At 35.9% G+C, this 27,237-nt stretch overlaps 1 protein-coding gene across 1 annotated transcript in view; it reads left to right on the plus strand.

Moving 5' to 3' along the window:
- LOC143304516 (omega-amidase NIT2-A-like) overlaps nt 1–27,237 on the plus strand; it is a 165,276-nt gene that overhangs the window by 112,373 nt on the left and 25,666 nt on the right. Inside the window, exon 2 of the mRNA XM_076626994.1 lies at nt 5,339–5,523. Within this exon, the coding sequence (XP_076483109.1) occupies nt 5,440–5,523 (84 nt within the window). The 5' untranslated portion in view covers nt 5,339–5,439. The remainder of the gene's footprint in view (nt 1–5,338; nt 5,524–27,237) is intronic.

The following is a 27,237-nucleotide window of genomic DNA, read 5'->3' on the forward strand; positions in this document are numbered from 1 at the left end:
TCCAATTAAATCGTTTTATAACAATGAAATAAAAAATATGAAAACTTCGTTTTTCTTATTTTGGCAATTTATGAGTAATTGCGTTATCGCTGGAGCAGACAAAGAAAACACCGGAAACTACTTGCAGTGATCAGTTCCGCGAGGTAGTGGGGATAACTCGTATCCGCTTAAAATTTGAAGAGACAAATTTTCGACTCTCTGAGCGACGTTTATTTCGTCAGGACTATCAATTGTCGTTTGAACGTTGTGTTTCGATCGTTCGCGGAGAGACGCGATTGATAGCACGTCAACAAGAGTTGTAAGTTCCCGTTACGATTAAATAATCGACGCCACGAACTGATCGATTCCCTTATTTCGATTAGGATAATAAGGGTAGTTCAATGAATTCCACAGAATTAACACAAATAAATTAACGTTTATTTTAACAAATTATCAACTAGGAAGACATAAAGAGAACAACAAAAAGAAATGTAACTGCGTTTTGCTTGAGAGATGTGTTGACGGTTCGGCTTCTCGAAAAGTTCTGCACGCCTTTCGATTTTTTCCGTTTTTTCTGGAAGGCGACCCCCACTACGTTCGGATCACGCCACATTCTTTTACGCGAGGTAAAATAACGGCCACGAATCGACGTTTCTGGAGGTCGCCCTGCTTAATGAACCATGCGCTTGCCACTACAATGTTTGTTTGCCGGGCAGCCGCGACGATCCGTCTGCGACATTATAGTGCCGCGATCGACAGTTAAGAATATGATCTATGGTAAGCCACATGGCGTAACACGTTGCATTAATTTCTCTAATGTAATTTCGCGTACCTTTAACTGTAACTCAGTTCTTTCGGTACTTAACGAGAGAGCCGAAAATTTCGTCGTTTTAAAGTTTGACGATCTCGATAATTGTTAATTGTGTAATTTCGTGCTCCTGATAAGGATCGATAACTTACAATTAATATGCATAAAAATAATTACAAATATTGTTAAATATGCCCGCCTTGATATTCAGTACATTTATTATTTCTTCGTAACATGTTTTTAAAGACGCTTAATAATATCTCTTCACTTATTTGTGACACTCGCCTTTCGATATTCTCCTCAGCGGTTTCGATTTGTACACATCAGTCTCTAACATCCCACAGAGAAAGAAGATTATTCTATTCTCTCCGTTTATTACGCCCCAAGGCTTACTATAGGCCGTGTTCCTAACCGTCGCAAACAGATCGTCTTACATGACCGTCGAGATATACACAAAGTAGCGATAAACGCATAGTTGTCGTCAAGCAGCGAGTTCCAGAAACATCTATTCGCCTTCGGTGCGTTATTTTATCCGCATAAAGAAAGAAGCTGGTATACGTGATCATAGGCGCGAACGGTGGCGTGATCCGAGCGTAGTGGGGGTCGTATCTCAGAGAAGACAACGAAAAGGATCGAAGAGTAATCGGTCCCTTCTGAAGAGTCAAACGTTATAAATTGCTTAGTCTAACGAATTCATTGAGAGATATCGCAATGTCGGGTTGAATTCCTATAACATATCAACTGTATTTATCGCTAAATAATTTGTGACGTTCTTATTATTACATTCATTATTTTTAAATATACAAGCTATATTAACCTGTTAATACAGTGTTAAATTCATTGAACCACCCCTATTATCGTAACAGAAATCAGGGGATCGATCAGTTCGTGGCGTCGGTTATCTAATTGCAACGGGAATTTACTACTCCCGTTGACGTGCTTTCTCGCGATCGCGTCTCTCCGCGAATGCTCGAATAAACACGGATTGCTTTTTAACTAAACGTATTCATACCCTGTTTTCTCAAAATCGAAAGCTTAAAACATCCGTTCTTACTGATGTTATTTCAATTATATTTATATCGCGTTATTTCGATTATCTAATATATTTTTTACTTTTTTCATGTAAAATCATCATTTTACCAATTGTACCATAATTATTAGGAAGCTCTGTTAGAATTTAATCTTGGAATTAAGATTAATAATCTGTGGAAGACACAATGTTTGTGTTGAAACAATATAATGTGATATTTATTAAACAATTATTACAGGAATTATAAGTGTGTGTGTTCTGGAATGTAGACAGTTGACTGACTGGCACAGACACAGACACAGACTGACTGGCTTAGTGACCCATGGCCCTTGAAAAGGTTTTGAACCCCACTCTCTATGCAGTAATGAGTGTGACCTGTGTGGGTGTCTGTGTGGCGTCACATGTGCCACAGAACCTTCTAGTAGCTTCTCGACGTGCCCATCGGGAATGTTCCATCCATATTCCTACGCTTCTTCCGCCGAATTCTCGAAAGAGCATGCACGTGCTAGCCGCCGTGGTACATCTCACGAACGCACGCTAATGAGGATATCGCTGAATAACGAAGGAAAGAATCCGTTCGATCAATCACCTCATCTGTATGCGATTAATATCGTTGTATTCCAACAAACTCTGAACAATAACTTAAACACGAAACTGTAATTTGTGTCTTTATAATTTGCAACGTTGTTAAAATTTTGTATCTCCCTTTGCAAATGCAAATAATTTAAATGAAAAAATACATGGTTTTTAAATCGTTTCTCTTATATTCGTAGTAATAATTTCGTTCTACAGTGAATGCATTTATTATTCAACGACGTGATTTTCGGTTGTTTATTGGAAAGTTATAATGCTGCTGATCTATAGAATTAGTACTGACTGTTATAGTAATATGCACAGCGAGTCATTTGTAATAAATTGTAATTACTTGTAATGTATATCGATTGTAATTACTTGTAAACCACTCAGTTCATAAATGCATACATATGTGGCGGCACTCGACAGCACAAATACGACAACTCGACACTAACTAATACCAGACAACGGCAGCGCAGTGGTTAGCGCCTCAAGTTACGAACGTTCGGGATCTGGGTTCTTAAATCCCGGCGACCGTAGTCCGATTTTTCTTCCACGATTCTTAAATGAAAAGAAAATACAGCAGTACCCTAGCAGCGACATCTACAGCCAGCGGTAGATTTTTCTTCATCGCCCGCGATGCTCGCCGCCGCGAGCTATCTCTCTAGTAAGGAGAACCATAGCACTATCTTCTAGGGCATCGTCAAAGGCACGCGGACTACTTCACTGGTCGTAACTGTTTTATTCTTGTTTGACATATCGTTAGCGCGCCCGGAATCACGATCATTGAAATCTCATTAGTTCGATCACGTCGGAGTCACTTACACCTCACATATTTCAAATAAAATCTGCATAATTCTGAAGGAAACACAACTACATTTGGGTTATCTTGTTTTCACAGAAACCTGAGAATTGCTCAGAGTATTTTAATAAAATATTCAACTACTTTAAAACGCAAAAAATAGTTTATTGTATGGAATATATAGAGTGGTTCACGCAATTGTTTCGGCATAATTGGAAAATTCGAAATGTGTAGCTTTAAAAATATTGCAGAGGAAAAATCGGATTCGTCGAGGACAACCTTCGTTCAGAAAGTAAGGGAAATTGGCATTGCTGTTAATTGGTCAATTTGTATATCGGTGGTTAGAAAAGGATGCTAGCCGCTCTCGAGAGAAAGTCTCTAGTGGGAGACGTCGTTCGTTAAAAAATAGGCGTTTCGACCGTTCGCGGAGAGACGCGATCGCGAGATAGCACGTCAACGAGAGTTGTAAGTTCCCGTTACGATTAAATAATCGACGCCACGAACTGATCGATCCCCTTATTTCGATTATGATAATAAGGGTAGTTCAATGAAATTCCACAGAATTAACACAAATAAATTAATGTTTATTTCAACAACTTATTAACTAGAAAGATATAAATGGAACAAAAAAAATGTAACTGCGTTTTGGTTGATAAGTAATGCGCGACATACCACATGTGTTGACGGTTCGACTTCTCGAAAAGTTCTGAACGCCTTTCGATTTTTTTCGTTTTTTCTGGAAGGCGACCCCCACTACGTTCGGATCACGCCACATTCTTTTACGCGAGGTAAAATACGGGCCACGAGTCGACGTTTCTGGAAGTCGCCCTGCTTAATGAACCACGCGCTTGCCACTACAATGTTTGTTTGCCGGGCAGACGCGACGATCCGTCTGCGACATTATAGTGGCGCTATCGATAGTTAAGAATATGACCTATGGTAAGCCGCATGGCGTAACATTCTCCCCCCGTTGAGAGGGTACCGATCAAACTAGCGAGGTGTGGTTGAAGTTCCCATCTTATTTCGTCTCGGTGGCTAGTTGTTCGGGTTTCTCGAGATCGGGTTGAATTGGCAGTGGGACAAGCCTTTTGACGCCCCGATCCAAAATGCTCTTTGCCGTCTGAACTGTAGCTGTCCGGATGACACCATCGGCGCCTGGATGAACCTTGATAACTCGGCCCAGAGGCCAATGCATGGAGGGAACGTTGTCCTCTCTGAGGATGACGATTGTGCCCTTTTGGATGCTGTGTCCACCCTTGCTCCATTTATTGCGGTTGGTTAGCTCGTTCAAATACTCCTTATGCTAGCGGTTTCAAAAATGTTGTTTAAGCTGTTGGATATGCTGCCATTTGGAGAGTCGGTTCGATGGAATGTCTCTGAAATCTCGATCACGTAAGCACATTAATGAATCGCCAATGAGGAAATGTCCGGGAGTGAGGGCTAGGAGATCATTTGGATCGGTGGAGATAGAAGTTAGCGGGCGGGAATTGAGGACTGCTTCTATTTCTCTGATAAGAGTATTACGGTGTTAAGCTCATATGTTTCTGTTTCTCCACTCGCGCTGCGCCATAATATCCTTTGATATTTCCGATCCTCTGGTCGTACGAGGAATTGCCGATACATTTTCTCGATGTCGCCAGTGAGTACGTGCTGATGAGCGCGGAATCTAATTAATATACAAAATAAATTGTGAATTGATTCGAGAATATAGGATTTCCCCATTTTCATGATTATCGTGATTTTTGTATAAATATATTTTTTAACATACTAATAATTAGGTACTTATAAATTAGTATTATCAATTATTTTGCATTTATAATTCCGCCTCTAGTATAAGTGTTAATTGAAAACTAACTTTATGTTTCAAAAAGTACTAGCAAAGTCGTTGAGTAACAAGCCACTGATGCTAACACAAATAGCATTGTCGTAATTAAATATTTCTAAATATTCATTTTTCATTTTGAACCTGTAGAAACAATTTATTATATATACTATTAGCTAAGTAATTGCATATTTAATTAAGTCGAAATATAAAACTTAGTTATTTTGATAATTTAAAAAATAAAAAACTGACAAACATTTCCATTTAATTTATGGTTGGAACAAAAGACAGTTATTTTTCATTAATTGAAATATTGCAATGCAGAGTACTTTCCAAAATACGCCGAGAGTATTCCTGATGGTGAAACGAGCGTTGCTTCATCGAACGCAGCTAAAGAAAACAACATCTATGTAGTTGGTGGTACGATGCCTGAAATAGAGGGCGATAAATTGTACAATACCTGTACTATTTGGGGTCCCGATGGAACTTTGATAGCAAAACACCGAAAGGTAAGTAATATATTCCTTTATGGCTTTGAATTTGAAAATATCGGGGTGAAGAAAGTGACTCTATCTAGGAATAATTTAGGAATATACATATGTACATACGTATACTATAACCAATTCTATAATTTACGGTTTATAAAATACGTTATGATACGGGAAACGCCCATTTTTGTTGTAATGTGTTTGTTGTTGTATAAATTTTTCACACACGAAAATACTTATTTTTTCTCCTTTTTAAACATTATTAAATGATAAGATTTTTTAATAAAAGAAAGTGATAAAAACACTGTCAGTTATTAAATAAAAAATAATTAAAGTTTAGGAGTTGGTAACTTTGATATTAATTTACAAAAGTTGCAGCAATAGAATTAGCGATTACATTTTTATGTTATTAGGTACATCTATTCGTGTTAAGGAAATTCGAGGATTTGGGAATACAAATAATTGACTATATTTCCCACACAACAGTTATACATCTATATTACACTCTGAAGAACGTCTTGCACGCACGCTTGTCGCCAACCGACTATCCTAGATTCTTCTAACATCTGGCAACAGTCTTTTGTCTCAACTAAGACCTTGACGCCCTCTGACCCTTACACACACACTCTCATGTACAGTGTAAATGTACCACTTCCCTAACAATTTTTATGATTAGATTTAAATTATTAATATTTGTATTTTTAGTAATATTAATTAGTTCTTTTATTTTAGTATATAGAATTAGATATATAAATTTAAATAATAAATATTTAATTAATCGTTTTTATTATTTAATATTAATGTTTTTAATATCAATAATTTTTTAAATTTTGAGACCTAATATATTAACTTTATTATTAGGATGAGATGGTCTGGGTTTAATTTCTTATTGTTTAATTATTTATTATCAAAAATTTTTATCATTTAATTCAGGAATAATTATAGTAATTTTAAATCGTGTAGGAGATTCTAGTTTATTAATAATTATTTCTTTTTTAGTAATTTTTGGTACATGAAATTTAATTTTATATAAAATAGATTTATTAATTTTATTAATGTTCTTTTTAATAGTATTTACAAAAAGTGCACAATTAATATTTATGATGTGATTACCAGCTGCAATAATTACTCCTACTTCTGTGTCTTCATTAGTTCATTCATCAACTTTAGTTACTGCTGGAATTTATTTATTAATCAATTATGAGATAATAATTGATTTTAAATATAAAAGATTTATTTTAATAATTTCAAGAATAACAATATTAGTTTCAGGAGTTATAGCTAATTTTGAAATAGATTTTAAAAAGATTATTGCTTTATCAACATTAAGTCAATTAGGTCTTATAATAAGAATTTATTCTTTAGGAATAACAGATTTAACATTTTTATCATTGTAATACAATACAATAATTCGCGAACAGATCACTCGTTAATTGCTTTTAAAAGAATTACCACGGAAGCTTCCTAACACGCTACCCGGGGGCCAGGGATTTATTTCGTCGATAAGTTAGGTTATTAAACTTATGTTCTTTCATTGAAGACATCGATGGACGCTGTGTTCCAGAAATAGCCAATCACACTTGGCGAAGCATAATAGTAATTTACAATAACAAATACTTAAGAATGCCTAATTTTGTTAAACATAGGGTTCAATTTACAATTATGTAAATATTACTTCTTGAAAGTAACTTCTTAATCAATTTTAACAAATTTTGTAAAATCATGTAATAAATCTTATTATTTATCATACGCGTGTATTAAGCCAATTGCCAACCGAACATGTTCAAACTGTATTTTTTTCAAAACTGGACCTTAAGCTAAAAAGCTTTATTTCACATATTCGACTTGTTCTTGTATGTGGTATCAGCACCTAGTCGGATGCCCGCGTTATGCAGGACACCCTGATGGCGTTGAACGCAACGATTCAAATTGAACTGAAAAGTCGTTATGTTTTCAGAGGACTTGTGTGTAGAGGATGGTTGATCGTGAGATTTATTAGACAAGATTGCTCGTTGTTGAAACCTTCAAGTATATTTTCAAATGATTAAATAAATAATTATAGATAATGTTCGCAAAGACGGTAGATACTCGTAGATACTGATCCATAACTCTCGTGAACTCTTTACGATTGCGTCCGTTTAAACTGGTATAGTATAAACAGATCGGGGGAGAGTCGGAGAATTCAAATTCGTCTTTGTTCGACGGTTCGACGGTTCGACGGTAACGTAACGGCGACATTGTTTTGCCCGGAGTTTATTTATTAATATATTATGTATGTCCTCACGATCTTGATACTCCGAAGCAAAAAAACAACAACATGATTTGAAATGTTCTCTAGCTCATGTACCGCTACGTGTACTTTCAAGGAGCAAAACTGACACAGTTCCGCTTGTGACGCGAGACGGAGATTATCGTTTCACTTCCTTTAACGCATTTTTGCCATTGAAAGACACTAATTTCTGTGACTTGCTTTATCTCTGTTATAAATCTCTCTTTATATTTAAAATTTTATAGTTTTTGTGCAAACGTAAAAGGTAAGTAAATATTAATAAATATTATAATAATATAACATAATGCTATATAATAATATTAATAAATACTTCGCTATTTACTTATTTTATTTCCATTAAGGTATATTGTATTTTTCATTGCATTACTTTCATTTTTATTTAGTGTAATAATAAACGCATACGTTAATATTCATTGGCATTAGTGTAATTGTAAGCTTCACTGTAAATTTAATAAAATTTATAAGAACGGAATTATTAAAAGGGTATATATGTGTAATTAAACTAGATTCTATTCTCAATGTTACTTCATTATTTTATTATTGTTTCATATATATATATATTTTTTTAATTTACATGTGCTTCTAAGTTAATAGAACTAAACACATGTGTATGTATTAATTGCTATATACGTCATAATTTCAACCATAATATTAAATTATGGTATGTATTATTAAAAAGTATAGTTTAATGTATATATTAAATATATATCATTTATTCGTAGATTTTAAATATGGATACTGGATCAAAGAAGGAGATTAAAGAAATGATTACCAAAGATATATCGAATATACATAATTACTTTCATTTCGAACTTTTTTAGCCTTATTGTTACGTCGATTCTTATATTTCAAGATCTAGTCTTGTATGTACGCTGGGGAGCGCTTTTATTTATTGATTCAACAAAGAATATCGTTGTAGGTGTCATACATGCGAGTAAAAGTAACGAAGTACGAGCAGTTTCACTGTAACATACTTCCTGATAATTTCTCGTTATTTATACCATAAGAAAGTATCAAAGAGGAACTCTTATCTCGAACGTGGATCTATTTGTCGATAATGCATGCGTGTAATACTCGAGTGTCGTTCATACAGCGTAAATATACGTGCAGATACGTAAACCTTTTATGATTTTTGTATCAAAGGCAGACCTGCTATAATACTCGCAAGTGAAATATAATTCTACGAAAGAAAATGGAGCAAAAGAGTTTCGTTGGTAATATATTCTTCCTTTTTCATCACAAGTTTCCTCTTTGTTGTGCTTCTGTTACATTATAATCCTGTTAGATTTACGCGCGTAAAATTTCACTTTTCTTTCAAAATTTCACTTCACTATATATCTCATCATCGCCATCTGCCGAACACCTGTGAGAAACGCGGTTTACTTTGTCTCAAAGCGAGCAAACGTCTAATTTCACAAATTGGATTTTCATCAACAGCGAGAAGGGCATATGCGATGTAAAGGAGGCTGTAAGGGTGTCCTAGGGCTTACGGTGGTTGTCACGATGCCGGAAGTGGCGCCGAGCAGACACGTCAAGGGAGAATCAGAATCGCTATTGGCAAAAACCATCGCGAACATTTGTCCTTCGCGCCACCAAAATTCTATCTTCTGAGATATTTTTCGCGTTTCCGAGGTCATCGCCACTCTCCTTAACTTTGCCTTACGATGTATAATATCTCGATGTTACGGTAGTTAGAAATTTGTATTAATTTGGAGAACCTTGCAAAAGTACGCAAATCTGCTACGATAGTCGGATAGAGAGTATCGGCAGAGATCTGTTCCTTTATCGTGAAACTCTCTCGGACAACTTAGATGCTACCAGATATCGATTCTCGCATCCAACCATTTCGTAATAAACGTAGATCACCCAAGAAATTTCTCAATTGTCATCCGTTAATTTCGCGCAACTTTTGCTTTATTTTAGCTACGTGGGAACCTATTAGTGCGCAAATGTTACCCCGAAAATGTTACTCCTCTGTGCCAAATATCGTTCACGTGTATAATCAAAGTTGCATAAAACCGCGTACAATTGCATCAGGAAATTTCTAATAATTTGCTCGTCTCGCAGGACGAAAACAGGCTCACGAAGGATCCCTCTGTCCTGGCTATCGAATGTACCGCAAGCACGTAGTTTCAAGTGTCCGTTCTCTAGAAAATTCGAAACAATTTATGGTCGATGGTCGAGTGAACGGTGCAACGGTCGAGTCGGAAAGATCAGAAAGACAAATCGTCATAGTTCGAACAGACCGGGAAGCAGAAACGCACTTCCATGATCATTTGTATCGTTGCTCGATCTGTTGCTGCGCAATGACCGAGCAAGCTGTTGATTTTTCTTTTTCTGCGATGCTACTATACTCTACACTCTATGCTTTATACCGTTCTTTTGCCCGCTATTTACCTTGTACGCAAACTTTTTATCGCTAGTGGATTGCAAAAATCCTTTTTTATCACGAATTTTACGTGACAATGCGTAGGTCAAGGTGGACGTAAGACAAAGGAAGGTGTAGATAAATAAGACAGGGTGTATTTAAAAATAATAAGTTATTTATTACAGTTTATTTAATATGTATACAGGCTATTCGTATTATAGCAGCGATAGCTAGTGTTAAATTAACAATGACAGTTTCTATCGTAGTTAATATTATATTGGTTATTGGCCATGACGAAGGCGAATTTTGATAGCCCTGGTCGAGGTCGGTGGTCTGGATCTATAACAAATAATACTATATTAATATAGCAAAGAAATGTCGTAAATATCGATATCATTTGCAAGGCGATTCTTTTTGGGCATAGTGAAATTATGTTGATCAGTTTGTGGATATTAGGTTGAAATTAGATAATAAAGTTATAGATTTACCCGTTTTAAGGGATTGTTCAGGCGCCGTTAATTCACTGGATATGTCGCCCTGACGCAGGATGTTTAAATTTTAGATCATATATTGTACTGATAGGAAGTATTTTATCGATACAATTATGAGTTTATTTGATTAAAATATCTAACGTAGTGTCTAGTCACCAAACGAATTAGTAGATCAGCCGTGAACAATGGCAGTAATTTGTATAATAACAAAGGATAAGCCAAATATAGCAGAATGACTCATCGGCTAGCGGGAGGTTGTGCCTAATTATCAAAAGCGAAAGAAATATGAAAGATCCTAGTTTGTAGGACTTGTTGACAATCAATGTCAACAATTTTTTCGTTTGGTCCATAGAATGTTTTGAGTGGGCTGTATTTCGACACACGACAAAATTGATAACGTAAATAAATCTTATATATTTGTTTCAAGAAATGATAGCTTGTTTGTGAGCGGTATCTTTAGACAGGTTGTTGAAAACTGGATGTTAATTCGGATTTTATATTTTCAATAACTTCGCATGAGTATTTTAGTCAAATCTAGCACGAATCGAACAGGTGAAAACAATCTATACGGCGTTCGTGCTGAGGTGGTATGGTGATAGGTGCGTAAGGAACTACTCTTGGTGTTTTTAACGAACAATAGTTTATTTAGAACTAATCAACAATCAGAGTTAACAATTAACAATTAACAATTACACTTAACAGACAATTGGTAACAACTAACAAATAACGATAGACACCGAGAGATCATTCGACGCGTTGCTATGCAAATAATACCGAGGAGTTACACATTTAATGGCGTAAGACAGACTGCCTGTGCTTTTGTTTCGGATCGCGCAGATTCTTCCCTTCGTAGCCCATCGATATCGTAGCCCAGTGCTGGCACGTGTATGCTCTTCCGAGAATTCGGCGGAAAGAGTGTGAAGATATCGATGGTACATTGGGCACGTCGGTGTTGCGCTTTGGCGGCGTCGCGCTTTGCATCCGGAGCCGTTGAAAAGTTCCGTGGCCCGTGCCGCCACAGTGCTTGGCAGGCTTTTATTTTGTTTACCTAGTGGATCGGTATGATAGAGTTCGAGACATGTGGAAAGTACGGCTTCCAGGCAAGCAGGGGCTGATTCAGCGCATTAAAATAAGAAGAAAATTTCGTATAAACGTTTTCGAGTAGACGCTTGCTTTGTGTCACAGTACTTTCTTACCTATCTTTAGAGAAATTACTCGAATCGACCAGTTCCAGTTTCTACGGAAACGCGAATGCGTCGCGTCATAGATCGTCCATCTTGTTCGAACAGCTTACACGAATTTGTCGAAAATTTTGATCGCCACGTCAACTAACGTTTTATAAGTAAGAGATTTTAAACGCCCCCGTATTTAATAATCGAACGGATTCGGATCCGAAGAGCGTATTGGTCCGGAAATAAGGCCAGCACGATTTATCTATTTTCCAAGAAATCGTTCATCTGTGTAATGTTTAGCATCGCAAAATAAGCTATAAGCGGAACGTATGGTCATATTAGGCATATTATGTTATATAAAATTTTCTTCTTATTTCAGTATTCAGAATCAACCTCTGCCATATTTTCCACGTGTTCTGATTCACCTTGTATAATATATAAGAATGATAATTGCAAATATATTTGTATAATAACTCTATGACAAGCGCTTAATAATACATACAGTGAACTTGTAGAGAGTAACGTTTGCTGACTGTCGGAGGCACATTGTTGCTGTCTATGCAAAGACAAGTGCCCATTTCTTGTCGAAGAACTCCAGTCAATTCTAGCGTTTCACCCACATAAGTTTTCAACGCTGAAACATGAAAATATATAGTCGTTATTTTTTAGCTTTGCCTCTATTTGATCTTCATCTTATCTGCTTACGCGCTTAATAATAGAACTAGGTTTGGTCTACGTAAAAATTAACTTCTTTTTATTAAGACTCATATTTATTAAGATTTAATAAGATACAATTTATTAAGATACATGTAACGAAAGGCAGGAAGTAGTAACATTTTACGTGAATTTGCATGGATCGAATATGCTGATGTGCTTACGAATAAGAGAGTATTGATCGATAATTATTAAAGCCAATTGTTTGTGACATGGGAATAAGCAAAAGTCATTTTTAAGTTTAAAGATCTTTAGTTTAGTATTGAAATGTGTTTAATGTATTTTAGCAAAAGTAGATAAAATAGGAATATTAAAAAGTTGTGTTTGGAAGACAAAATTTGACAAAAATGCAAAAATGCATATACAAATTCTATCTGTGGTCATTAATATATTTTTTCGTTATCGACAGAACATTTTCCCTTGATTTTATTGACATACTGGATTAATCACTTCTTTAAGTTACTCGTTCTTGAAACAACATCAAAATCGTATATTGTTTCGTGCTAAAAAATCTACTAAATCCATTGACAGTGAAACGATATTTCGTATACGGTTCTTACAAGAATTATTATTATTTAAGACTTAGGAAAACGTATATACAGTAGCCACGCATACTGTGCGTATTTCTGGCGCGCGTTTCCGTTCAGTGACAGTACTTCGGCGGACTGGATTGCCGAAGCGAAAGGGTTAAAAAAATACGATAAAATCACATGTAGCTCTCTATTTGTCTAGTCGCTTTTGTAGCAATATCACTATGTCCTCTGACATACTTGAGGTTTCTTACAATTCACAAATTAAATGAACAACTGTGCAAGCGAAATCGCTGCTGTAGAATCAGTCGTATGGATTTCAAAATTTAGTGTGTCGCCAGGATTAGCGTTATCCAAAGTACGCCACAGGAATAGAACATAAAGATATTTTTCAAAATTTGTTATTGCTGGTATGATATTGCTGAAATACAAGGCTGCAGTTTCGTAATGTCGTCGAAACATTCAGTTCTTTTTTGGTCAGTCACTTTTCGCGTGTGTCACGACCGGCATACTTCAAATCCGACGGACTGACGATAGAGATAAAGATGTGGCGGCACTCGGCGACAATGTATATCGCTGAAGTGCCTAATGAACCATCAACATCCCAACGGTCCTTCCACCGAAGGTTCTAGAAGAAAGAGCACGTGGCAACGATCGCGGACGCCTAGCAAATGCATGGACGGTGGGGATGTTGAGGGATGACAAAAGAAAGTAATCGGATCCGATCGAAAGTAAAATCATAAGAGTCAGTCTTAGAAAGTCACGCCTAGAGTTCGGAAGTAGATTGTAAAGTGTATTGATGTTAGAAAAAAATAAAGTTTTCTTTTTTTATTTTTTACCTCAAATTCCTTTTTTATTTTGTTATTTTACGTGACACATACATCGACACTCTGTGTTACCACAGATTTTATACGAAATAGTGAAATTGGAAATTGAATACTGTATTCAGAGTTAAAATATAATGCTATATGGAAATGAAATAGCACTTCAAAGACTTGATAGATTTCGTTAATAAAATAAAGCAAAATAAATCTTTAATTCACTCACTACGAATTTATGGTATTGATTAAAATCAATGAATGTAGAGTTACTTCCGATTAAGGGTACAACTGTTATAAATTAAGAGCATAATTACATTGAATTAATGGGAAAATGTTGTTATAAATTATTGGTATAACTGTTAAGAATTAATGATGTAATTGTTTTAGATTAATGGCTTAAATGTTATAAATTAATGGCTTAGAAGGTATAAATGAATAGCTTAAATGTTATAAATTAATAGTTTAAATGTATAAAATAACAGTTTAAATGTTGTACATTATTGGCTTAGATGTTGAAAATTAATAGCTTAAATGTTATAAATTAATGGCTTAAATGTTATAAATTAATAGTTTAAATGTTATAAATTAATGGCTTAAATGTATAAAATAATAGTTCAAGTATTGTAAATTAATGGCTAAGATGTTGTAAATTAATAGCCTAAATGTTATAAATTAATAACTTAAATGTATAAAATAACAGTTCAAATGTTGTAAATTAATGGCTTAGATGTTGTAAATTAATAACTTAAATGTTATAAATTAATAGCACAAATGTTGTTGAGAATTGTGGATCTTTGAAGTCGAAATAATGTTATAAGAACACTAAATTTATACTGAGGATTAATTTTAAAATAATAATATATTTATTTCATGGACGATTTCTTATATATTCATCGATACACACTTGCACGCGTCTCAGCACTTTCTTCTATACCCGACTGTTAACCGACTGAACAGTTTACATTCATCTGTTTTCGAGACGCCGCGCACACACATACATCCACACGCTGATATTCACATACAAGTATCTCTACTACACATTTAACCCAGTCCAACACAGAAAATTATACATATCTCAACAAATGTTATAAATTAATAGTTTAGACGTTATAAATTAATTGCTTATATGTTATATATTAATGGCTTAAATGTTATAAATTAATAGCTTAAATATTATAAATTAATTTCTCAAGTATTGTAAATTAATGGCTTAGACGTTATAAATTACTAGTTACAATGTTGTTATTTGATATTTTTTTTTATTTACCTTATATTTAAATTCTTCTTGGATGTTCACTGTCCGGAATTTCAGGCACGAAAGAGCTCGCGCGCGACTTCCGCGTTCCTTATATATCTTGACAAGGTGTCGAGATGTCAATCAAACGTTAACGATCTCTTGACATAGCAAAGGACGGGTTTTCCATGATAACAAAATCAAATTGAACAATTTCTTAATTTTTATCGTAAATTGGCGCCTTCGACGATTTAATACGGTATCCATTTTTATCATTTTAATAGTTTCTACAAACTAAGACTAAATTCACACCTCCTTGATACTAGTTTTCGACTATCAATTAGTTTGAACAAAAAGGGAAAGGAGCCTAACGGCAGTCGATGACGTTACTGTGAAATATGTTATGGTATTTAAATAATCAGCCAGATAAAATTCATATTAATCATTATATTATATTATCGATATTCGTTCATTTACTCGTGCTAATTATAAAATAAAATGTTCTCTTTTCTTGAATAACACCTACATCACCGTCTGCGATATTTAAATTTCTTATTTAATGCTTATTTAAAAGTCAGGTACCTTTTTAATTTCTCTCAAGTTAAACGAGTAAATTTACTCGTTATAGTTGTAACATAAAATGGCTATTTTCTTCAATACCACTTGCATCGCTGTACGTGATACAAATATTAATTATGTATCGAATAATATGTACCAATTGGCTGTAATCGCGGTTAGGTATTTCTTCGTTTGATCTATCAAGAGATCTATTAGGCTATTAGCGAAAGACTTATTGATTCCTCCAAGATGTATCTTAACTTAAATCTTAAAGATTAACTAAATGATTATATTTGATTAGTATTCGACAGTGTCTATCATATTCAGCCATCTTCTTTTATAATTGATACTGCTCGGATCAATTATTTTATAATAAATTGCAGATTATGCCACGGTATATTATAAGATATTTGTCTATAGCTCTTTTTTTCTAATTCGTTGATTTTATTATTAGTCTCGTTGGTTTTTCCTGTGAGTATCTGCTGTACGTACATTGCAAATACATAATGGATACGTACATTATATATATATTTTAAAATATAAAAATAAAAAATTAACAATACTATTATAAATATTGCTATTATAATTAATTAATAATAATTTAATTAGATAATTAAATTAAAATAATTTATAAATATTTAACGTAATAAAATAAAATTTTTTAATAAAATTGATAAAAATTGAATTATCTTGTATATAAGTATATATTAATATATAATTATTAATTTTAAATATATTAATTTTAAAATCTTTATACATATATTTAATTCTATAAAAAAATTAAGATATAAATATAAATATTTTAACTTTAAATTGAAAAAAATGCATTATATATAATTAAATATTTATATATAAAAATTAATATAAATTATAAATATTTTATTATCTTGAGATATATAATTAAATTATTATTAATAATAGGTAATATTAATTTATAATTATTTATTTATATATATATATATACGTCAGGTTTACATTAGAATTAGGGTTAGAGGCATGAAACGAATCTTCGTTTGGGTTACACGTTGTCGTTATGCAATAGAGAAGACATTGACTAGTGCAAATACGATTACCATAGAACCGGACAAGTAACCGTGGTTATTAGATATTCGAGAGACTAATGACAATGATCCTAGGTTCAATAACGAATCCGCGGACAACGGGACGGTAGTCGTACGCACTCGTAAAAAATCTAAGTCGGATTCTGTGTTAATATTCGCTGACCGTAAGCAGTTAATCCTTTTTTGTCGATGAGACCGCAAGAGAGAGAGACTTTCCGACCCGATGATACCCCAGAGGAAAAATATGACGGGGTGTGTCTAAGGACACGAGATCATCGGATTCGTCGGGGACATCCTACGTTCGGAAAGTAAGGGAAATTGACGTTGCTGCTAATTGGCCAATCTCCATATCGGTAGTTAGAAAAGGATGCTAGCCGCCCTTGAGGGAGGGTTGCTAGTGGGAGACGTCGTTCGTGGAAAAATAGGTCTCTCCTGTCTTCCCGTAACTGGGACAAAGACTGTGTATCTGTTGAAGGATTTTAGGTAACTAGATATTAGTGTTTATGACGGTCCTCGGGCTAGCCGATCACGTACTGTGGAGACGCGTCGACATCTGGTAAACATCCTGCCCGGAGAATAGGATCTGCGTGTGGCGAGCTACGGGACAGAAACCGTTGGAATGTTTACTGTCACGTGTCGCTACAAATCTTTCTTTTAAGGAGAGCTATAGGGTTACTCAATGCCTTTGTTAGATGGAGAGTTCGTCCCGTTGACCGTGTGACACCAATTACCTCTCAGAGAAAAGACATCGACTCCCGACTGTCGGACGCCAACGCTGCGACGCATCTTAGTCCCCATCAGAGATAAGGCCCCAACCCCGACTTTCGGACTCCTTGGAATCCACACCAAACCCCCCAACATCCCCAAGCCAGGGTGTATATAAGCCGAGACTTCACCCAGCCCGGGGAGTTCTCGTTCTAGTTGCTGTTCTTGTACAACACCCCTTTCTCTGTTCAACGTTATTCTACTGTAAGTGCCAAAGTCATAATAAAGTTCGATAAAAGAGAATTAATAGTTGGGCTACGACTCAGCTTTCTTTTCTCTCGCAACCCAAGTACCAACTTTACGTGACATTTTGGCGATCCGTGCCAGGATCCATCAACTTCAAGAAAACGAAATTACGCATTTCGGCATACGTGCATCATTGAAGATTGAGGGATCAGCGGACCTCTGCAGATCAGCTCACTTTGCGTGAAAACGACTTCTACGGAAAGCGGACTACGGTCATCACCAAAATTGAAACTGGTCACGAAAAGAAGAATATTCAGGTAAAGAACTGGATTCTTTTAAATATTATCGTACTCGTCGCAATAGCTTCGCTAGTACAGACTCCAACAACAGTACAATAACCACTATGAGCAAAAAATCAGAAGACACATCTTCTGTTAGCCCTATGGCTACTGGTGTGGATCCAAGTATTCGGGCCATAGTAGACGCTATGCAGAAGCAGAACGAAATCAATTTAAGAAAACTGTTAAAGGAGACTATTAAAGCAGCGACTAGTCGGAGTTATCAGGGTAGTTTAGTTTCTAATAATTTGAACAAAAGCTTGGAGAAAACAGACGTTACTGTAGGAAATGAAGAAATGGTTTTGAAAGAATTTTCAAAAGAATTGCAGTCTAATGTAGAAAATTCTTATGAAAAGAAAGTATCAATTGACACCGCTTCACAGGATTATATTTTCATTAAAACAGACTTAATGTTTGATGTCAATAGCTCAACAGAATACCAGAAAGAGTCTGTGAAACGAAGGAAAGAAGATATTGCAGTATTGTATAATGATTTATCACCATCTTCGTCACAAGATACTCAAAATTTACAAGAATGGTTTGACAAAAAAAGTAAAAGTTTAGGAGAAGCAGAAAAAGATCATAACAAGAAGGATAATATTTCAATGAGAAATATTTTGGACGGCGATACAAATAAAGAAAACCAAATTGAAACGAAGGAATTAGAAGCAGTTAGTAAATCAACTGCTGAAAATGATACAAAATCAATAGACAACGTTGAACAAAATATATCGTTAGAATCCATACAAAAAGCAACAGATAATGCTTACAATAATGAACATTTGCTTATAGAAGAAGACCAAATGATGACAGCGAAAAATGCGTGTGACACTACAGAATCAAAATCTTCAGTAGATCTTATGTCGAGAAATTTAGATGCTAATACACAAGAGAAGTCTTTAGAGAATAAAGATGACAAGAATCCATCTCCATCTATGTTAGATAGTAGTAAACGGAGCAGTCGTTATAATGTTGCTGCAAAGCCTGCTACTTCGCCAAAATTTGAAGAAATTGTTTATAATCAAACCAGACAATCAAACACAAATAAAATTTTGCGAAGCGCTTTAAAGACGAAATTAATCGAAGACAAGTCTGAAATAATTAATAAACAAAAGGCATCGGAAAATGTAGAAAATAAATTTGCCAAAGAAGAAAAAAGAGGTGTTAAACAAAAATCAATTTCAGATAGTGAAACATAGTATATAATTTTATATTTTAAAAATATGAGGCATACTATTTAAGATTGTCATCGATTTAAAATCAAAGTATGAAAAGGATACCCTGGAGAGAGTAAAACACAGAATCATTCCAACTAAACATTCAGATCGTAGCGACACCTAGGTATCGTCTTACAATTAAATCTCGGTCTCGAATGGATTAAAATGAAATACATACTTGCAGCTTCAACATCTTCAATATCGAGGAGATTCAAACTTTACAAATAAATGTAAATTGCGATGTAAAACAAAGCGATGTAAAAAGGGAAAAAGGAGGAAAGAAGGAACAGGGAAGCAAAGAGAAGAAACGAATTTTTCATTTTCTCGAAACTGGATCAAGTTTCAGGAAGACCATCCAAGTAATTGATGTCCTCTGTAATTATTTGTTAATCATGCGCGGAATCAGAACGATTCGACCTCGTTCCAAAGCAAATCGTTACTAGAGTAGAGACGGGAATTAATAATTCGTGTCAATTGTTCGATCGTGTTCACAAATTCAAATGCGGTTGAGTGGCAGAAACCATTTATAACACGTCCCATACAGCGTAGATCGCATACACGTCTTAGGGTGTATTTTTGGTACTTATATATACTCTATATATATTCTTACTCTATATATACTTATATGTACTCTATATATATTCTCTATCTTAGATATACCATAAAATATTTCGTGAAATCGCGTATTCGTGTCTAATGTCAGGGATTCTCTTTCCATAAGTCTGCGTTCTCTATATTATCTTTCTTCCTTATCAGTAGGCATTCTCACAATTTGATTAATACTGCTCGTACAGGAATGTTAGGTTTTTGACGTTGTAAAATTTCACGTGAAATAATAATGCCTATATATCGACTAATTTATCAATTAATTAAATCCGTGTATATCAAGTTTTCTATAATTTAGTACTTTCGTGTAACTACAGAAATTTGATGCAATATAAAACTTGATTAAAACAGCGATTCATTAGGAAACGAGAATAATGATGCAAATATTTTTTGTAGCCATTATATAGGATTTCGATCGCATAATTAATCAGTATCAACTTACCAGTCTTTAACGGAAGAACAGAAAGAAGGGCATGCGGTACACAGACCGCAATCATGATCATTTTCATGTAGACTGTCAGACTGCCGTACATCTTCGTTGGTCGTTAGAAGTAGCGACGAGAAGCGTAAAAGAAGGGCACTAGCCAGAAGTATCTGCGACAGAAATCAGAATACACTCGTTTTCGCATGGTTGGATCAATTTCGCGTGGGACTAACCTGATTGAACCTAACGCGGGATAATTGCTCAACTCACGACCTTAACCAGCCCGCTTGATTCTCTGTAAATGCTTGAAATTGACGCTTGGATTCTTTCCAGATTAACTAGCTTTGCCCCTCCCTCCCTTTATCTATTTTCTTAGATCGACTTAGAATGGATCGAACAAAGGCACAAAAGAATTCGAAGAAAACAACAACTTATTATCCAAATTGTTCATCGAGGGTAATCAATGCTGTATACTTCCTAGAATTAGGATGAATAGGGATTTGGAGAAACCCACCGGCCATGTCCAGAATAATAAAATATCTCGCTTTTGCAATCTCGCGACTCGATCCGCAATGAGGGGTAAAGGATACCGATCCGCGACCGTATATTTATTTAGTTCTCGAAAATCTGCCTATCATCTATCTGAACCATTGTTCGTCTTCACGAGTAACACAGGGCTCGCGAACGGTGAATTACTAGGCTTTATGATTTTTGGCTGTAATTAAGTCGCTTGTTCTATCACGTACTACTCTGCGCTCGCGAAGTCTATTAGGACTCCTTGTACGGCGATGTTAGGATCAATTAATTGTACTTCTAACTGTCCTGTATTTTTTTTGTACGAGTACGTAGGGAACCCGTAACGGATGAATCTCTGAATTTTTGAAAAGAAAGATTAATCGACTTTTATCACTACCACGTACCTCATTGTCAACTTCATTGACGTCGATCTCGTTTTCAGCGGTTTTATTACGGGCATGAATTATTTTTGTTTTACACATAGCGAGGCTAGTTTGTGTAATATTACGTCAAGATCTTGGCTTAAAATTTGACGAGCAATCGCGATATCGTATTTTTAAATAACTATTAGCCAGGACATGAAAAATTTATCTCTAACCACTAACACCTGCAACGGACAAGATTTGAGCGATACGTTTAGTACCAACATCTCTTATTCCTCGCATTACTACTATATCAATCGTTCTTTTGCCAGAAATTCTCATGACTACGGATTCTTTAATTTGCGAACACTCGGCTCCGAAATCGGGGTAAAATGGAAACGACTCACCCGGATGGCTTGATCTACCAGTTAGCGCGTCCACTACGTAGAAGTCGATTCGACACTCGGTATTGAAATTATATTCAGGGCACTGCTTTGTAAAGGATTTTCCTCCATAATCAGATTGGTAGCTGCGCACCATGCAGCGGAGTCGAAAAATTGTTAGATTCCACACTCGATTTTTTGCACTAGCGACGGAATTAACTCGCGCACGATGGTCGTAAGCTCTTGCACTGTTATAACCGGCACTGATCCCACTTCTGATGTCGGGTTTACATTAGAATTAGGGTTAGGGGCGTGAAACAAATCTTCGTTTGGGTTACACGTTGTCGTTATGCAATAGAGAAGACATTGACTAGTGTAAATACGATTATTATAGAACCGGACAAGTAACCGTGGTAGTTAGGTACTCGAGAAACTAATGACAATGATCCTAGGTTCAATAACGAATCCGCGGTCGACGGGATGATAGATGAACGTACTCACAAAATCTATGTCGGACGCGTAATGTTCACTGGTCGTAAAGAGTTACTCCTTTCATCAATGAGATCGCGAGCGAGAATGCCTTTCCCGTCCCGATGATGCCACAGAGGAAAACTATAATGGGGTGTGTCTAAGGACACGAGATCATCGGATTCGTCGAGGAAAGCCTTCGTTTAGGAAGTAAGGGAAATTGACGTTGCTGCTAACTGGTCAATCTCCATATCGGTGGTTAGAAAAAGATGCTAGCCGCCCTCGAGGGAAAGTTGCTAGTGGGAGACGCCGCTCGTTGAAAAATATGTCTCCCCTATCTTCCCGTAGTTGGGACAAAGACTGTTTGTCTGTTTGAAGGACTTTAGTTAACTAAACCTTAAGATTTATAACGGGCCCTCGGGCTAGCCGAACATGTACTGCGGAGACGCATCGACATCTGGCAATCATCTTACTCGAAGAATAGGGTCTGCGTGTGGCGAGCCACGGGACAGAAACCGTTGGAATGTTTACTGTCGCGTGTCGCCACGAATATTTATTTTAAGGAGAGCTATAGAATTACTCCATACCTTTGTTAGGCAAAGCGTTCATCCCGTGACCGCGGCTACGTTCGGCGATTGACTGTCGCCTCGAGCCCAAGCTCATTATCACAACTCTCGAACAATTACAATCGGATTGAATAACTACAATTGTTCAATTACAGCTATAGTAGACTCTAGGTTACAATGTTGCGGGATTATCCGAAATTCCAAAGGCTCCGGTGTTCTTTCATCTCCGACATATATATACATATACATAACTGTGTGCGTATATATATAATATACGTATAACAGCTAAAGTTCAGCTCTCAAGTGTACGCAAAACTTTTATGTTCATTTTACGCTATACCAGTATGTTTCATGAATTTGTTTGCTAACAGTATCGAAACAAATAACAAGCAGAGGACGAGCTATTCATGAATTGTTTTGCCAGCGTGTACGCTCCCAATATTTTCTATTTGAGAAAACATACTTGTTGCTATTGCAACTACAAATATCTTTACAGTCGACGCTTTTGCCGCGAATCATTGGCTAACATGTAAAATCGAGAAAAAACATGGTTTATTGTGATGGAAATGTGGAAAACCGCAAAACCGATATAGAAGGGAAAATAAAGGAAAGGAAGGTAGGGATAAGTAGAAGCTTGGGGCCAAGTTTAATTCACTGAAACCGAGCTGCTTGTATTATCGCAAAACAAAATTGCCAGTACGTCATTTCCGTACTCTCGTCCTCGCGAAAATGGTTTTGCTCGTTAAGAAAAAACGAAGAGACAGGGAAGAGAGGAAAAAGCAAACGGAGAGCGCTTTTAAAAAGCTGGCGAACCGTGTGTTACCACAACGAGATACGCGGTGCTATTTGTCGCTTTAAATTGTGTCGCAACTCGTTTTTGAGATCTTTGCCAGGGACGCGTTAAAACACGCTGCAAATATATTTCTGGCTTTTCTGGGGTTTAACTGAAATATGACAAATAACGTTGTAAAACATATGTACTTATGACTTACAGAGTAATTGAGTGTACAAAATATATAGTATACAAAATAGCCAGCGATGTAGGGCTTTAAAAGATCAAAAGAAAAGAAAAGAAAAGAGAAGAAAAGAAAAGAAAAGAAAAGAAAAGAAAAGAAGAAAGATAATATGTTGTGGCAGTCTAAGTCGATCTAAGAAAATAGATAAAGGGAGGGAGGGGCAAAGCTAGTTAATCCGGAAAGAATCCAAGCGTCAATTTCAAGCATTTACAGAGAATCACTATTGAAAGTTCAAAGGCCGACTAGTGAGCTTCATCCTATCTCATTTTTTAATCAGGCGATGGATCGACGAATCGTATTGATTTCGAGGATTATTATGGTTCTGTGGCAATTTTAAAGCGTGGTTTGTCTAATCTTGTCTCGTTAGCTACAGACTCTTTGGCGAGCAGCCTGAAACTTGATCCAGTTTCGAGAAAATGAAAAATTCGTTTTTCCTCTTTGCTTCCCTGTTCCTTCTTTCCTCCTTTTTCCCTTTTTACATCGCGTTAAGACCCGTTAAATAATATTGACTGCCGTGGACGCTGGCTGAGAAGTGCACTTTATAACTAGCTTTAAAATCACTGACGTCGATGAGGACAAAGGTAAGTTAGAGGGTCATTTATCTGAGCTGGTGTTATTCCGCTGTATAAACTATTTCCGGCCAGTACCTTTTATGTACTTTCGCTTCCGCTAACAAGCAACGCGCCATGTCCATCACTGCTCTATTATACCTTTCCGCTGTCCCGTTTAATTCATGTACGTATGTTAGGCAATTATTTATTCTTATACCTTTATCCCTAGCAAATTTATAAATTCGATTATTTAAATATTCTTTACCATTATCGCATCTTAATATTTTTAACCTCTTGCCCGTTAAATTTTCGGCTTCATTTACGAACTGTACGAAAGAATCAAAGACCTCATCTTTTGATTTTATACAATAGATCCTAGCTATTTTACTATAATCATCGATAAATGAAATGAAATATTTTTCTCCATTGAATCCGGTAGTCTTAAAGGGACCACATACGTCCGTATGAATAATTTCCATTACTTCCTTAGCCTTAGTTCGATTATTTTTGAAAGGTAAGTTATGCATTTTGCTTTCTATACACACCCTACATTTCAAAAGTTCCTTTTCAAATTCATTCGGTATGCCAGTCACTAGCTGCTCTTTACCCAAAATCTCTAAATATTTAAAATTTACGTGTCCTAGCATCCTATGCCATCTTTCCTTTTTACTCATACCACTACGTTCGGCGCTGTTTACTAAGTGCTTCTTCCCTTTCAATATACTTTTTATTCTATATGTCCCATTCTCTTTGAACGCTACAGCTGTAAGTTTATTATCCTCATCTATTACTTTCGCAATATTTCCTTTGGAAATAACCGTATTCTTATTGTCTGTTAGTTTACCTAACCTAATCAAATTTGCGGACATTTCTTTCGCGTAAAATACTTTCCTCATATTTATTTTATTTTGTTTTCCGAATGCTTCAAAATAACTTATAACATTCCCAACTCTTGTCGCTTTTATCGGTCTATTATCGCCTAAATATATATTTACCGGTTCTTTTAGGTCGATAGATTTATCGAAATAATTTATATTATTAATTATGTGATCGGTACAACCGCTATCTAATAGCCACACTATTTCGTTCTTACTTATTTCATTCGTCTCACTGCTGTTTGCTGCGTGCGCCGTTGCTGTCCATATGCCTGCTCTTGAGTTTCCATGCTCGCCCGTGCCGGTTGCTGATTGACGATGAAAGTTTCCACGTCCTCTGCTCGTATTGCCTTTGTTCCCTCTTCCTCTGTTTCGACCACGTGTTGGCCCATGCCAATAGCCGTTATTGCTTCCCGCTTGGACGCCATTTTGACACTCTCTCGCAAAGTGTCCTAATCTTCCACATCTGAAGCATCCTTCCTTTTTTGCAGAAAAGGCGTTGGTTTGCCTTTCTCCTCGATTGGATTTATTTTTCTTCTCTGCTATCTCTATTTTATTTTTTACATACGCTACCGTTTGATCCTCTTCTTTCAATGCGTCTATTATGTCCGCTATGTAGCTGTATTCTTCGGGTAACGTATTCAGCATGTAATTTCAGCTTTTCCCTCTCACTTACTTGTGCGCCCGCACTTTTTAATTCATTGATTAATTTTTCAAAGTCGTTAAAGAATGATGCTGAATCACTGTAGTTCTCCAGTCTTATGTTTTCCAATCTCCTTCTGCATACGATCTGCAGTGCCGTCGACTCTTTCAAGTACATTTCATCGAACCTTTTTATTATATCATACGCCGTTTTTCCTTCCCTAACATACTCCAATTGTCTGTTCGATATTGCACTATAAATTATATTAATCGCCTTCAAATCCTTTTTGTCCCAGTCTTCATCGTCTCTTTCGTTCTTCATTCTAGTTGTAACAACCTCGCATTCCTTATATTTGAGAAACATCGTGATTCTTTGCTTCCACATTCCATAATCCTCGCCGTCGAATATAGGTATCATGATTTCCGATCTCTCCATTTTAATTGATTCTTCTTTTTTTTTCTTTTCTTACTCAAGCGTTCCTACGTGCTCGAAGTATATTTTGTTCCTCTGAAAGTTTTTTTTTCTTTACTGAAAACTCACTCGCAAGATCGTAACCACGCACTAAATATCTTGCAAAACTAGTAACCACGCTCTGCTACCATGTTAAGGAAATTCGAGGATTTGGGAATACAAATAATTAACTATATTTCCCACACAACAGTTATACATCTATATTACACTCTGAAGAACGTCTTGCACGCACGCTTGTTGCCAACCGACTATCCTAGATTCTTCTAACATCTGGCAACAGTCTTTTGTCTCCACTAAGACCTTGACGCCCTCTGGCCCTTACACACACACTCTCATGTACAGTGTAAATGTATCACTTCCCTAACACAATTATCCCGCGTTAGGTTCAATCAGGTTAGTCCCACGCGAAATTGATCCAACCATGCGAAAACGAGTGTATTCTGATTTCTGTCGCAGATACTTCTGGCTAGTGCACTTCTCTTACGCTTCTCATCGCTACTTCTGACGACTAACGAAGATGTACGGCATTTTGACCCTTCTTTCCCTTCTTTCTATTCTTCCGTTAAAGACTGGTAAGTTGATACTGATTAATTATGCGATCGAAATCCTATATAATGGCTACAAAAAATATTTGCATCATTATTCTCGTTTCCTAATGAATCGCTGTTTTAATCAAGTTTTATATTGCATCAAATTTCTGTAGTTACACGAAAGTACTAAATTATAGAAAACTTGATATACACGGATTTAATTAATTGATAAATTAGTCGATATATAGGCATTATTATTTCACGTGAAATTTTACAACGTCAAAAACCTAACATTCCTGTACGAGCAGTATTAATCACAAATTGTGAGAATGCCTACTGATAAGGAAGAAAGATAATATAGAGAACGCAGACTTATGGAAAGAGAATCCCTGACATTAGACACGAATACGCGATTTCACGAAATATTTTATGGTATATCTAAGATAGAGAATATATATAGAGTACATATAAGTATGTCGGATCACGATTCGAATTTTGGGCGCGCGACGACTCTCCGTGTGGACTAGCCATCGTTTCACAAAGCCGAGATTTTATTTACACGTATATACAGGTCTATCA

This window comes from Bombus vancouverensis, unplaced genomic scaffold (assembly GCF_051014615.1).
Source record: "Bombus vancouverensis nearcticus unplaced genomic scaffold, iyBomVanc1_principal scaffold0038, whole genome shotgun sequence".
Classification (NCBI taxonomy): Eukaryota; Metazoa; Arthropoda; class Insecta; order Hymenoptera; family Apidae; genus Bombus; species Bombus vancouverensis.